This window comes from Temnothorax curvispinosus, unplaced genomic scaffold (genome assembly GCF_003070985.1).
Source record: "Temnothorax curvispinosus isolate PA1 unplaced genomic scaffold, ASM307098v1 QBEX01004710.1, whole genome shotgun sequence".
In the NCBI taxonomy this organism is placed as follows: Eukaryota; Metazoa; Arthropoda; class Insecta; order Hymenoptera; family Formicidae; genus Temnothorax; species Temnothorax curvispinosus.
The window spans coordinates 22,668-37,068 of record NW_020214490.1 but is presented as its reverse complement, the minus strand read 5'-3'; the positions used below and the strand labels follow the sequence as shown (position 1 = coordinate 37,068).

The 14,401-nt window shown below is 38.3% G+C and overlaps 1 protein-coding gene and 1 long non-coding RNA gene across 3 annotated transcripts; one reads left to right on the top strand and one right to left on the bottom strand.

The window, feature by feature from the left end:
* Positions 1-3,097: 3,097 nt before the first annotated feature.
* Positions 3,098-14,329, top strand: LOC112453818 (tyrosine-protein kinase CSK). Of its 2 annotated transcripts, none has more exons than XM_025014777.1 (8): positions 3,098-3,437; positions 5,296-5,339; positions 10,026-10,429; positions 10,571-11,224; positions 11,303-11,498; positions 11,570-11,656; positions 11,735-11,827; positions 11,904-14,329. In XM_025014777.1, the coding sequence occupies exons 3-8, from the start codon at positions 10,056-10,058 to the stop codon at positions 11,997-11,999; spliced, it is 1,500 nt and encodes a 499-aa protein (XP_024870545.1). In that variant the 5' UTR covers positions 3,098-3,437; positions 5,296-5,339; positions 10,026-10,055; the 3' UTR covers positions 12,000-14,329. The 2 variants fall into 2 exon arrangements, with proteins under 2 accessions (XP_024870545.1, XP_024870546.1); XM_025014778.1 differs by having other exon boundaries at positions 3,101-3,200.
* Positions 5,814-9,712, bottom strand: LOC112453821. Its single transcript, XR_003040659.1, has 2 exons — positions 9,222-9,712; positions 5,814-8,991 (listed from the first exon to the last, which is right to left on the bottom strand). It is a non-coding gene; the product is annotated as an uncharacterized LOC112453821 (long non-coding RNA).
* Positions 14,330-14,401: the final 72 nt, after the last annotated feature.

The following is a 14,401-nucleotide window of genomic DNA, read 5'->3' as shown; positions in this document are numbered from 1 at the left end:
TTTAAAATTATTTGTTCCTATAACGCACCAATTTTAGCCTAAGCTTTCACAGTCTTTTCATATATGTATTGATAACTGGTTTTTATACTAGTTAAAGCGATATGACGTGAGATCTGATAAATTATGTTTTGCAAAACAGAAAATTTTTTGTAACAATTATTTTAAACTTGATTACTTAATTTCGCGTTAATATAAATACTTGATTTTTAAGTAGTAGTATAATTATCGTAGTAAAATGTAACTATCAAAATTTAAATTGTTTGCTCGAGTGCATAAAGTATTCACATTAGCTCAATATTGTGCAGGAACTTGATTATCTCTTTCGGATCTCACGTCATTAATTCTTTATTTCTCATCCTTTTGAGACTTCGTATGCGAAACGATATCGAAAAAAATGGGTCTTAGATTTTTTCAGTTTGCGTTAGTCAATATTGTTATTCATTTACATTTTGCATTTTTATTTAAGTCTTGCATGCTTATATCAGATTTAAATTAAAGTTTTTATTATTCGTAAAATGTAGTCGAATTTATTCGGATTACATACGCGGTTGATTAAAACGGGTTTTTTTCCAAATAACAGCTCCTAACTAATTAAAATCTTTTTTGTTCTTAATCGAGAAAATGATCACTTGCGTAAATTATAGTTTATACGATATTAAGTAGATTTTGAACGCTAGTAATTTTAAAATTACTTAATTTAATTTTATTACAAATGGCCCTTCGCGACGCGGTCGTGTTTCGCGCATCGTGAGAAAAAGCGTAAAATCATTACGCTCATCTGCCGTCTATGATTAGGCGGTAACGGAAGGTGTATTCCTTCTTCTTGTTTCTGGCTTTGCCAGAATGGATTTGGCCATGAAATGGTATGGTCAAACTGGTCAAAGGAGAGAAGATCTACACAAGGTAGGTTGGTGTTGAACACCACCAATTTAGTGTATAATGTGCATATATAGGGAGGGTAATATTTTTTACACATGGGAACGCGTAATCGGAGACGGGAAAGTGACGTCTCCAGCTTAATCTCAATTAATCGCGAACTTAAAATTTTTTAAACTCCCTTTAAAAATCTTTACTTCTTTAATTTCGGGTATCGCGGTTGCGACTAATTAATATTGATAAAATAAACTAATAGTAATGAAACTAAATAAACTAATAAATTCGGGTGGGCAGAAATAACGCGTTAGGTAAATGAAAATATGGTAGGAATATGAAATATTTGGTAGCTATATGAAGATATAGAAATATGGATAGGCGGGGAATATATACATATTATACATAGAGATATTATACTTTGGGTAGGTAGGAACACGAACGGATTGTAACTCGTACTGTTAATTATATGGAGGGGTAAAAGCCATAGTGTCATAAGTCAAATTTTTTAAAATATTGACTCGTGTGCATAGATGCAATCTATACAATATATAAATTGCATTTATGCATACAAGACAATATTTTAAAAAATTTGACTTACACCACTATGGCTTTTACCCCTCCATATGTAACATTATTTATAAGAAAATTATTGTAATAAAAAATTATAAGGAAACGTATAATAAATTTGAAACTGTATGATACTAATGCCGGATATATTATACGAAATCAACAGAAGACGATTAAGATAATAACGGTGTTTATTATTTATCTATAGAATTTCACATTTTAAAAATTATCGTTAATTGTTAGAAATTTCACATAAATGTGAAGGTTTGAATCAACGCTCAAATAATAGCTTCTTGCTTGCAAAATTTGACATTTATCTGAAAATTAAAATTATAAAATTACGATTATATTTTTCAAAATTATGAGATACAAAATTCGTAATAATTTTGAAGAATGTAATCTTAATTTTGTAATTTTAATTATCGTAATTCGTTATTAATTGGAATACGCAAGATGGAAGCGCGGCCGCCGCGGCCAGAATATCCCCTCCAGCTGGCTAGTTCGGACACGAACCATTAGCACGGACGCAAACCATGTGCGGTTACCGAGCGATACGACGTAGTTGAGTTGCACTTTCTCAGGCGGCGCGTCGGAAAATGCAACACAGCAACAGACGAAAAAGGCCGGGATGGCCTCTCTCAGGTTTCTCTCTGGTGCGACTCAGCAGAAAGTCGTTTTCTACAGATATATTTTTATAGGAACGACAAAAATATTCTCTTTTCCTCTTTTAACGACACAAATAAACGCTCGTGTAAAAGTAATTCGCACAAAATTCAATAAAAAAAATGCAAATACACTTGACATGTAGGGAACGTTCTCACGTTTGAAAATGGCTACTTCCGGAAATACATCGAATGCGTCGCATTTACGGCATTTATGATATAATTTATTTGTCATACTAGCGATTCGAAAGGGAATCGGCAATTTAGCTTTAGAGCTTTCAGTTTTACATTTTTTTATGTTTAATTACAAGTCGAAAGAAATTTCAGCAATAATGTGCGACGCAAGTACTTCATCAGTAATTGAAATGTACATCTTTCTGGAAAACTATTATATGTTAAAATTAATTATCGAGAGAATACACTCTGAGATGGGATAGCGATCGAGTTAGAATATATAATATGTACGTTTTAAAAAAAAAATCATAATTATCAGATAATGCGCCGCATTTCAATAACAGATAGCGACTAGTTGAAATACTATCTTCTTTCGAAATTTTATTAAAATGTACATTTTGAAGGGAAAGGGTTGGAGTTTTTCGAGAAAATCGTCCAAATTGTCAGAATATACTTTAACAAAAGATGGTAAAAGCTGGAAAGCGCGCGTGTCTTTCGAGATTTTCGAAAAACCATGCATCAATTTTATCAGAGAATATATTCTGATAAGGAGATTATTCGAAATTTCATCATCCTAACGTGTGATATTCGAGAGTAGCGGTTGCCGTTGTCGTTAATTGCGCAGGTTTGTAGAGATTAATTGCTATTGCTAATTGCGCTTTTTACAATATTCCTGCGTTCCAAAACTAATCAAATAGGCAAAAACTCCTTCCGAAAGGGTCTCCGAAATCCGATCGTTGGCACGGTTGGCATCACTGTTGTCACTAGCGTCTCGCGCGGTGACGAGGAACAGCGATGGGCGCAGATGAGCGATGAACTTGGATTGGAGGAACTCGAGGCGTCCCGTCAGTCCAGAGTGCGCCTATCAAGATATTTCCTTCGCCCGGCCCGGGTGGTGCGTAGTAAAATGGCCGCCCGACTCGGGTGAGTGAGTGACGTTTCTCGCATCGCAAGGTGTTTGCGTCCGCGATCGCGCCGCGCAGTCTTCGCGCATGAATATACGCGCGTGCGAACGTTCCTGGTGCCCGGCCGTCGCAGCGTGTCACGCATCCGTGTCTGCCTCGCCGGCCTCACCCGCGCGGCCGCACGGCCGCAGCTGAGTGCGGCCGCGTTCCGCGTTCCGCCCGCACGGCTCGTCTCGCCGCAAACGCATTTACCTAGGTGCGTATCAATCGCAATTTGCCCGCGCGCGTACCGGGACGTCGACGCGCGGCGCCAGGACGCGCCGCGCGTCGTCGACCCGCACCGGCGACGCCGCGACTTTCCGCACGTCCCGAGATCCAAGATTCGCGTGCGCGCGCGCGCGCGCACGCACGCACGCACGCACGAGAGAGAGAGAGAGAGTTTGGTTATACTCCGGACTTGATTTTTTTCCTGTCACTTTCAGTGGGCGGTATTTAAATGACAGAACTGGACCCGACGCCGTCGGCCGTACCGTCGACCGACTTCGAGTCCGCGTCTGTTTTCTTAATCAGACCGGCTGTTTCGCTAATCACGTTCAATTCTAGTCTGCCCTGAGGAAAATGCAGAGGGACATGTTATGCGAATGCGTTCTCTTGGTTCACGGGTTTTTCTTTTACTGTCACTCAGTTTGGTGCTTAATTGTATTAACGAGAATATTTTCCCTGTTTAGTAGTTTTAATTGCGAAATAATTATTTTCAGATTGGAGGTACTTACATTTATTATTATATAGCGTTACCATAACAGCACTAACAGCAGAGAGACTGACAGGAAATTTTCTGAATTAGCAGTTCAGCGTTAACACCTTAACAATGTGCTGATCTAAACATAATTTGAACCGTCTACCTCGTAGTTCAGAATCTTCTCATTTTCATACAAATAAGTATAAAAAGTCGAATCAGTTTTTCATATTTAGTCTACGTCAGGAATGTTCTAAAGAGTATCCAGTCTTTAATTACGGAATAAGAAATTTTTTCAATTTTATTCATGCTCTTATTACATTAGTTATTATGGGACACCTAGAATACAATTTTTAAATTATTTCACATTTATATCTTTCAGATATTAGTTAACATAAATCTCATTCTTTTCAGTAATATTTTTGTAGAGTCAGACGTAATGAACAGGATTAGTTTATTTTTAATTTAATTTTAATTATATTTAGAGAAAGAGGTAAAGAAATGGAAGTTAATCTTGATTCTACAATAGCCGTAAAGAGTAGATGTAAGACGTAAGGAGTAAGCTATTGACTAATAGGATTCTTACAGTCCAAGAATAATCGATTTTGGTTAGTCAATTTTTACTGCTTACTTTTTATTCTTACGGCTATTGTAGAATGGGCTTTACACATCATATTTTGGCCAAAACACTTAATACATCTACTCTGACATTGCGTTGACCTGGTTCGATTCGGGAGGAGGATCATATGAGACGACCGAGTGATTAATGCGCCTGGGCCTGGCAAACTGGCTCCGGTCGCTCAGGCTTATGTGAACTCGGGCAATTAGCAATTGGCTAATTATATGGTTAACGGGCGATGAATAACGCAGTCGCGCGAGCGCGCGGCGCTTAATTGCGCCCTGCAAATGGAAAGGCTCTTCCTTCCCAGTCCCATTTTTTCCACGTTCCTCTTCCGCCAAATCACGGCCGAACACGGAACAGTTTTTTGCCTCGGGTACTTTTTATTTGATTAAATCCTTGAAAAGGGCGTCTCGGCAATGCGCGTCAAAAATATCCGTAAAAAGTAATTTTTATCGTCTCGTGAGAGAACATTTCATAAAGGTGATTATTCCGCATTTTTATCTTTTGGCATGAGAAACTCATTAATAATCCGTTAATATTAACACTCTTTTGTAAATATTCTCAATATTGGATTTAATATTTACTTATTGTTAGTATTTGCCATTTTATTGCATACTCTTTAACGATTCACAGTCACATTTACGGATATTTTCCAAGATAACATGATGGTTAGAATATTTGGAATAAATTTAGAAATTAAGATAAAACGAAGAATTATCGCAAGTTTGTATCTAATGCTTTCTGTTTTTGTTTCAGAGGGGCAATATTTCCAGAAGATGGATACTTGGTGCAAAGCATAGGTATGCTTTCAACGTATTTCAACCTTAAATTGATCTTTTTGTTCTACCGTGAATTGATCTCCGTCTTCGAGCGAGACAATGCGAGGAAATTAACCCATAATTGTAAACGGTGGAAGAGAGAAATTTTGCGTTTTATTTCGGTACTAGTAACGCTATTCTATTTAGCGCCACTACCGACGAGAAGCGCGCGCATAAACGTGTTAGCGAAAGAGTCGAGAAATGAGAGATAAACGCTGTTTTTTTTAAATATTGACTTCAATTCTCCCTTTATACGAGTCAAGTATCGGGTTTGATCCCGCTATTCAGTAGCAGGGTTATTCACGTTTCACGAATTCCACGATACGATCTGCGTCGACACTCGACGTTGCTCCGGACAGCTCGTCTCCGCTTGCGTCGACGTTGCTAAGAGCCGGGATGAATGAAACATGAAAGTAGGATTTGAGAAATATAAACGTAGAGGAACGATGCGAGACGGCGATTTATGACGGGACTTTATTTGTTTCAGAATAATATATAAATCTTAAACGTGTAACAATCTGCTATCCCCATATTAATTTTATGCGGTACCTATTTTCAGATCTGTTAATAACGCTTATTTCATTATCACATAATGGGACAGTTGACATTGAGAAGTAATTGATTTGAAGACAGATGTGACAAGACACGATAAAATATGGCTTTGTGGCTAGGAGGACATGTGTGATTCCGTTTAGCCTTCCTCCGCCGTCACTGTCTTTTAATTACAAGATTCGATAGTGTTGGCCGTTTCGTGAAGAGGGAATTTATTTAAAATTGCTTCAGGAATTCGTGCCCGATGATATCTTTCGTATTACAGTGATGGAGGAGGGACTAATGAAATAAAAACGAGTTCCCGTGGTACCGTTTGTGCATCAGCGAGCTAATCCGGACTGTCAACGCGATCAGACACGCGAGGTGTCCCTCGCGGCTCGCGATTCGTCTCGCGTTGTTTGTCGCAAAAGTTTCCGACCGCGCGTCCGCGTCGCGTGCTCGGAAGTTCTCGCGAGCCGGGAAGAAAACGTCCCGCGCGTGGAGGAAGAGAGGTTTGTCCCCCGGAGAGTCATGTGTGCGGGGCAACGTCAGATGGAAAACGGTGGTGGGTCACGGTACAGTAACGTGTACTGTTAAAGAGCGCGCAATAACGAGCGCGTTTGCCGGGCACGCACCCGTTTGCCTCTGCGTCGCCGGCTCTCTGCCACTCTGCCTCCCTCTTCCCCCGTGCCTTTCGCATTTGCGCCCTTTTACGCGCTCTCTCGCGAGATATTAATAGGATAGCGGTGCGTGCCGGCCAGGCATGTGAGCAGGCACGAGGCACGAGCCTCGCATTAAAACGCCTTTCGCGAAAAACCGGCGATCGTGAATCTCGTCTCATAGACAATCTTGTGGATCCTCCGCCACGCGGAGCATTCTCGTTCAGTGTGTAATGTACTTGACAAATACGAAATGTTTCGCTCTGATTGTAGTTATTGCATTCGTTTGAGATCCTCGGATGTTAGGCTTTCTTGGCTGAAAAGAAAAGATCGTCTGTTAAGCTTAAAAACTTGTATAAATTAATATACATTTCACATTTTTATACAACTTTTTACTTATTACATGATAAATCTAGAGGAAAGTACGGAAAATCATCTCTCTGGGAAGATACGTATATATTTTATCATAAAAATTCTAAAAAGGAATTAGTGTATTTTTCGCAGTATCACTCGCATGGAAACATCATTTTCGCCCTATTTATTGGAAGCCATGAGAATCGCGGTTATTCCAGTTATTGTTCGATCCTTCGAAGCTCACGGTCGTGTTCGCACGGGCTACAATCGCATCACGGATATGGGAAAACGTCTATTTTTTTTTGTCGATAAATGAGGCTTTCCACGTGCGAATGAAGCCACGTCGTTCCTGGTGAAACGTACGCGACGTGGACTGTGGTCTGCGGCTTGCACAAAGGCTCTCCGATAGTGAATCACGAGCCGGAGTTCGAAAAACACCAATATAAACATATACTTCTGAGTCGGCCTTGAAATGCGTATGAACCACATAATTATCGTGACTGCATAATCTATTGAAATTAACACGGGTTGCACCGCGCTGCTATCTCCCTCGGGCATTCCGAGATATTTTATATGTATGTATGTTGAATATCGTCGTCATGTAACGAGGCTTCTTGAGGTTTCTTTTCCTCGGTTTTCTTCGCGGCTGGCCGAGCGCGAGAGAATATTTGCATTCTAGAATATTTATCTTGCTTTGCGTTTCTTTGATAAACGTGAATTCGGATAGAATTTCAGCCACTTCGCTATGCAAGGAACGAGGCAATCGTCAGTCTAGAACTAAAAGATATAAGTAAAACATGCCTTTCGAAAAATAATTATCTATTTACAGTGCACCATTCAAGTATCGACGTAAGCTTTTTGTACAGATATCATAACATAAAACGTGACTGTCGAAGCAAAGAATTTTTATTTATAATAAAATTTCTAAAACAGTCTTTTTTATCAATCGCGAATAATTCTTATTCTTACGATACTGACGATGTAATTTTATTTAACAAATTTTCGCGTGATAGTACGTACGTAGAGTTTCGGAAAAGACGCGCATTTTCTCTGAATCATAGATATTGGAGGCATAAATGGTTTGAGTCATAAACGGTTGCAAATAGCACGTAACTCTTTTAAGCACCTCGCTGCACGCGATAGAACAATTTTGTGCAGTGCTTTTTTTTTACATATGTTACACCCCAGTAAGAATTAACGTCGCGTGCAGCCGATAATAAATTTCATTAGCCTGAAATCTATGCGGCCGTGCAGTCGAGTTACCTGACAAGCGCGATGGAACGTGTATTACATGTACGCACCTTGCATCCCAGATTCGATATTGATATTCAAGGCGTTTCGCGCCTGTCGAGCGCGATACTGCCTTTTTTTTCTTTTTGGCCATACGAAACTCTATTTTAATGTAGAGAGGAGAGAAGGTGGTTCCATTATATATCTGACCCATAAAACTGGACGTTTAACTTTTATGCTTTACGCTTATCGCGGTTTTTATACGTGCCTGTTGTAAAAGACGACGTAGACACGAATCGTGTAGTCTATCGCAAGCTCGACATTATTGTACATATATTGTATATATACATATACTTTTTTTAGAATAAACAATTTTGTCTGACATTTTCTCTTTTGCGTGTCGTGTATTCTCCACGACGCTAATCGGTTATCTGTCTCTCGAAATACCGGGCAGGCACATGACAGAAATGCAACTATTCGAGCTTATGTAACTGAGCGATTCGCATATTATGTTTCGCTGCAACTATTCCTTTTCGCGTGACATAACTCGTTCGTTTTTCTCTTTCTCTCTCTCTTTTCTGTCTTGCAGACGCCCGACCAAGGATAGTCAGTTGAATTATTCAATATTCGCCGGTGCGATGGATTTGTTTCTCCTGTTACCGCGTTTGATCATAATACGGATACGTCGGGAAATCGTTGCCGGGAATCCATAGCCGACGAGCATTTCCTTTAAAAGCTATTTTCCTGCGTTACGAAGCGCTTCCTACGTATATGTTTCATTCATCTCAACCGGCAGGAATATTTCCGCACGTTTTTCGCATCATTTCGACAGATTGATTTTATCCGATATACTTCTGTTCCTGAAATACAAACAAAACGGATTCGAATACTTTACGAATGCCAAAGTGAATGATTTATTTATGATCTCTCGCCACGAATTGTCTATCGGAGATATATTTATTACGCGTGGAAATTGTATGTCGCTTAGTCAGGTAATTATAGGCGGGATAATTATAGGCCTACTCTACCACGCTTATTCGCGTTACAATCGTCGCGAAAAAAAAAATACACGGCTGGGTATGTGACTCACCTATCATACACGTTCCATGTATGGTCGTGCAGCGCATCGTAATACGGCGGACGAGCATCGCGATAGCGTCCGCGCCTTGAAACAATAGGCACTTAGATTAACTACTGTATATTAAAACCCGACACGCGGTTTACCGGATATGTATGCCGGTTGAATATGCATCGCGCTCAATTCGCCTAACGAGTTTTATTAATTATCGCTTCCGTGCGTTACGTCGCGGCCGGGATAATTGAGTCGTCTCCGCTGTAAACATTGTCGATCACTTCGCACCTCGCTCGTATTTTTATGGGACGACCCTCTGTTGTTCCGTCGTCGGGAGAATTCCCCGCGCGTAGAACCGGCTTTTCTCGTCAAGAGCACTTCAGTTGTGGCTTCTCGAGTTGACGATCCTCGTGTAACAGTTGAGAAGATCCGTCGAACACGTGACTGTTTAACAATCTAATTCGATGTTCAATATAGGAGAAAGTGGGAAGATAATTGCCTGTCCTAAAAAATACAGTTTGTAAGATGTAAAACATAAAATTGAACGATTATATATAGAGATTACTAATTACTATATATTACATTTTAACAACATTCATATTATCCATATTAATCATATAAAAATATTAATTGAAAAGAAGTTAGAACCGTACTTTGTTATAAGCTTCTATCATCTTCGTGTTCTTACTTTATCCCCTGCATTACTTTTACACGAGTCATGAATGTACTTATGGATAGAACATCGATAAAGCGTCTTATTTAATGAGGCAGCAAGATAAATGAAGTCTGAGATTCATGAATGCGCTTCATTCATCTTTGCAGGTTGATAAAGCCTACTGTGTGGTAGCTGCCATGCCAACGTACCACAATGCGGGTGGCGGATACCCGAATGTGTCAGCGCCAGCGCGGCAAGCGAAGCTCGACGGCAATCAAAATCATCACACTATCCCTTCAAACGTAACGTCTCATCCCTTCATACAAAACAACACTCAGCAGCAGCAGCAGCAGCACAGCGCTCCTTCCAACCTGACTGCAGGTAGCATTCCGTCCCATCCAGTGTCGCCGACGATGACCACGCATTCGAATGTTACCACCTCGAACATCACGACGCACGTGAACACCACGTCCTCGCCGGTGATTCTCACCTCGAATGCCATTAATCCGGGCGCCAACACTACCGCATTGCCGGCCAATCCACGACACGAAGTGAAACTAAACGCGATGCCGTATGTATCATTGTTGGCTTAGCTTGATATCTGAAAATGTAACGATTTGTGAGAAGGATGAATCGAATATTAATGTGAAAGTATAATTTAAAAAAGCTATAATATATCGCTCAAAATTATTTTGTTTTGTTTTCTGTACAGATGGTTTCACGGAAAGATATCGAGGGAAACGGCAGAAAGATTGTTGCGACCACGAGAGGATGGTTTATTTCTAGTTCGAGAGTCGACGAATTTCCCCGGGGATTACACGCTCTGCGTATGTTATCAAGGGCGTGTACAGCATTACAGGGTGAAATATAAAAACAACCAGTTAACGATCGATGACGAGGAATTTTTCGAGAACCTGGCGCTCTTGGTCGAGCATTACGAGCAGGACGCGGATGGTTTGTGCACGCAGCTAACGAAATCTTTGCCGAAACAGGGCAAGCAAGATTTCTGCGTGGACCCAAAGGCATTCGTGGAGGCTGGTTGGGTGATTCAGACTCATGAGTTAGAATTAAGGGAGTGTATTGGAAAGGGAGAATTCGGGGACGTGCTGTTAGGCGTCTATCGAGGAGAAAGGGTCGCGGTGAAAATGCTGAAGGACAACAGCGAAGCGGCACAGAGGTTTCTGGCCGAAGCGAGCTTAATGACCTCGTTGATTCATGACAATCTGGTTAAATTACTCGGTCTCGTTTTTAATAATCAACACATGTACCTGGTTACGGAGTATATGAGTAAGGGATCCCTGGTGGATTATTTACGGTCGAGAGGAAGATTACACGTTTCGAAAAAGGATCAAATTAACTTTGCATAGTACGTAAGCAAAAACAAAATCCGTTTAGTCTGCTGACTGTAAAATATATTATTAATTGCACATTTGATCTATCGTAGCGATACGTGTGCTGGTATGGCGTATCTGGAATCCAGACATGTTGTGCATCGAGACTTAGCGGCGAGAAATGTTCTCGTAGCAGAGGATAATTCCGCCAAAGTATCCGATTTCGGCCTGGCGCGGGACGAAAACTTTTCTCTCGACGGTGGAAAACTACCGATCAAATGGACTGCACCAGAGGCTCTAAAACAAAATGTACGTATATTATAACTTGTACTTACGGACGAATAAAAAAATATACTTATGTATTATATTACTGTTTCTAGAAGTTTTCAAATAAGTCTGATATGTGGAGTTTCGGAATTCTTCTCTGGGAAATCTATTCTTTTGGTCGTGTGCCGTATCCGCGAATTGTAAGTGATATTTTCACTTTTTCTAAATTTTCACACGAGACACGTGACATATTTTCTTCACATTATTACTAATTGCAGCCTTTAGCCGATGTTGTAAAATGCGTAGAAAAAGGATACAAGATGGAACCACCAGATGGATGTCCTGCAGAAGTTTATGATATTATGAAACAGGTAAATTTTTGTCTGTTATGTTACATGTTGTATAATATTGTTGTATCATATCTTACTCAGATATGCTATTTAACAGGCGTGGGATTTACAGCCAGAAAAGAGACCGAGTTTTCACGACATAAAAGTGACACTCGGCCAATTGAGAGCTGAGTACACCAAAGGCGTGAATTAAGAAAGAAATACAACTTAAATAAACTTAGCGAGAACTGAAAAAGGGACTGGGACGCCCGAATAATTTCTCGTTTTCAGGACGAAAATAGTGATTTTGGATTTTCTGTTAGAAGGGAAAGAAAGTGACAGGACTTCGATTGTACATTGTATACAAAAATAGTATTTGCTTTGCTTATATTTATTGTTACTTTAGTTCTTGAAATGTGTGGGGAGAACTTTAATTTTTATATAGTAATATTTTGCACACACAAACATTACCTATGGTCAACCGTGCCTTTGTCCAAGTTGACGTTCTCGACCAGGAAATTCAACTTGTACATGATGAAATCCGAATATATTCGGAATAAAATCAACAGATTTAAAAGATGCGTAATTTGCCTACTACTTAATTTTCGATAGTTACATTTGAAGTCTATTATAGTGATGATAAAAAATGACTTTGTGACAACACAATTAAGTCTTTTTTTATATTACAGCACAAAAATGACGTATTATACATACTACGTTAAATTTAGATAAATTATAATACATGCTACGTTATATGCTATTCACAATCTCGTCCATTTAGTTTTAATCGGTTAGCATTTCGTTTTTTGTTGAAATTGTGTAAAAAAATTTCATTTGCAATTTATATTGTTATGAATATAAAAGATTGCCTATATATATATATATTAGTAATTAAACTTAAATGTTTAGTTGCTTAAGTTTCTTTGATCAAAGATTTGTCATAAGAAGTATTAATTTTAAACTAAATTATATTACAATTACAATACACATCATTATTTAAGTTTTTTCATTAAATATTTGACTGCATTGGTGGTGTAAATGTATCTCTGTAAATATTTTTGTATATAATTTATCCATCGAAAAAGGATAATATTTCAAGATCAATTGATATTAAGAGAAAGATTGGTTAAGAGAAGATTGATATCAACAAAAAAGTCCATATTTTTTTTCTTTAGGTTTGAAACTAACACGTACTATGAACGTATGTTCATACAAAATTGCACCACGCTAAAAAATAATTATATTATTCGTGATCTTACGGCAGCATATCATTCTATAGCATTGTTTTGTAATCTATCCTTTATTTTTCATAAAATATTCTGCCAACAATAATAACGGACTAATTGTGACTATTTGACCGCCGTAGTTCGCTAAATAGTAGCCATGAGCTGCGGAGAAGATCAAATATTTATTCTTTAAGATATCAGACGAGTGACAAAGGTCTGTAAAATTGTAGATATTAAATTCTTGTATGCAACGTATTTAAAAAATTTTTTTTAAATATTAAATTTTTTTAATGCATTAAATATCAAGATATCTAATATATATATCTATGTAACACAGTATCGTGAAATACTGTGTATTAAATCGACGCTGTATTATGCGATAATTTATTAAACTTTGGAAAGTGACGTGATGATCACTCAGTTCCTTGAAACGAAATCTTTCATGATAGAAGCAGAGATTGTCTTGACTGATGAAATATTTCATAACAATAGGTTCGATCTTTCTCTTCCACAAGTGTCTCTTCAGTCTGCGATTAGTTCTATAAGAAATTTAGAATATATTTATCTTAAGCATGGTCCGTTCGTAACTTTGATATTACAGCATGTACTTGAGGTACACGTATTAATAATGTGTATTAATATGGCTCTAACTGATACCTTAAATTGCTTTTTCATTGCGGAGTTTAATATTTATATGTATTTACAATCTGCGAATATACATGAGTTCTTCCAATTATAAATTTCATATTACTCGTGTAAGATGCCAATTTCATCTCCATTTTGTCTCTGACATTTCAAATCCAAGATAAAACATCTTGTTATTCGTTGAAGAGCATTATATTTATATAAATATATATAATGTCGCGTGTGACATTGTTACTTGTGTATTTTGATATGTACACGGGATTTCGTTGTTGCGATATTAATTTTCTTTAATAACAACCAATGTGTCCGTTTATTTTCTACTGATAATCGATCGATTAGAACGTAAGAAATCTATAATATATATATATTAATTAGAAAGATCGCAAAATCACGCAAGGGAATTAAACTGTACTTGATATGCATGTGTTCATGTTGTAACGGCATGGTATGCCGATTCGATGCGAGTGTATGTGGGATTTGTGACAAATACTTTTTCCATTAAAACTCTTTTGTAGAGTCTGGAATGAATGATTCTGGGAAAGCATTGAAATATATTTATCATCGTACTGTTGCTATGTCACAATTCTAAAGATTCTCATTAGACAGCTATAGCGACGAGAGAATAGATCACTGATGAAAGAATAAAAGTTATTAATAAAGAAAAGAAGTTAAACTATAGTTGTTTACTTTAATCAACCTTTAACTAGATATAGAACAGTATAGAATCATAACGTACCTTTATAAT

What these genes read in the sequence shown, in the direction of transcription:
- LOC112453818 (XM_025014777.1), top strand. Translation starts at nt 10,056, where the DNA reads ATGCCAACGTACCACAATGCGGGTGGCGGATACCCGAATGTGTCAGCG. An exon ending in GTGTGCCGTATCCGCGAATT is followed by an intron (nt 11,657 to 11,734) that starts GTAAGTGATATT and finishes TACTAATTGCAG; the next exon opens with CCTTTAGCCGATGTTGTAAA. An exon ending in TTTATGATATTATGAAACAG is followed by an intron (nt 11,828 to 11,903) that starts GTAAATTTTTGT and finishes GCTATTTAACAG; the next exon opens with GCGTGGGATTTACAGCCAGA.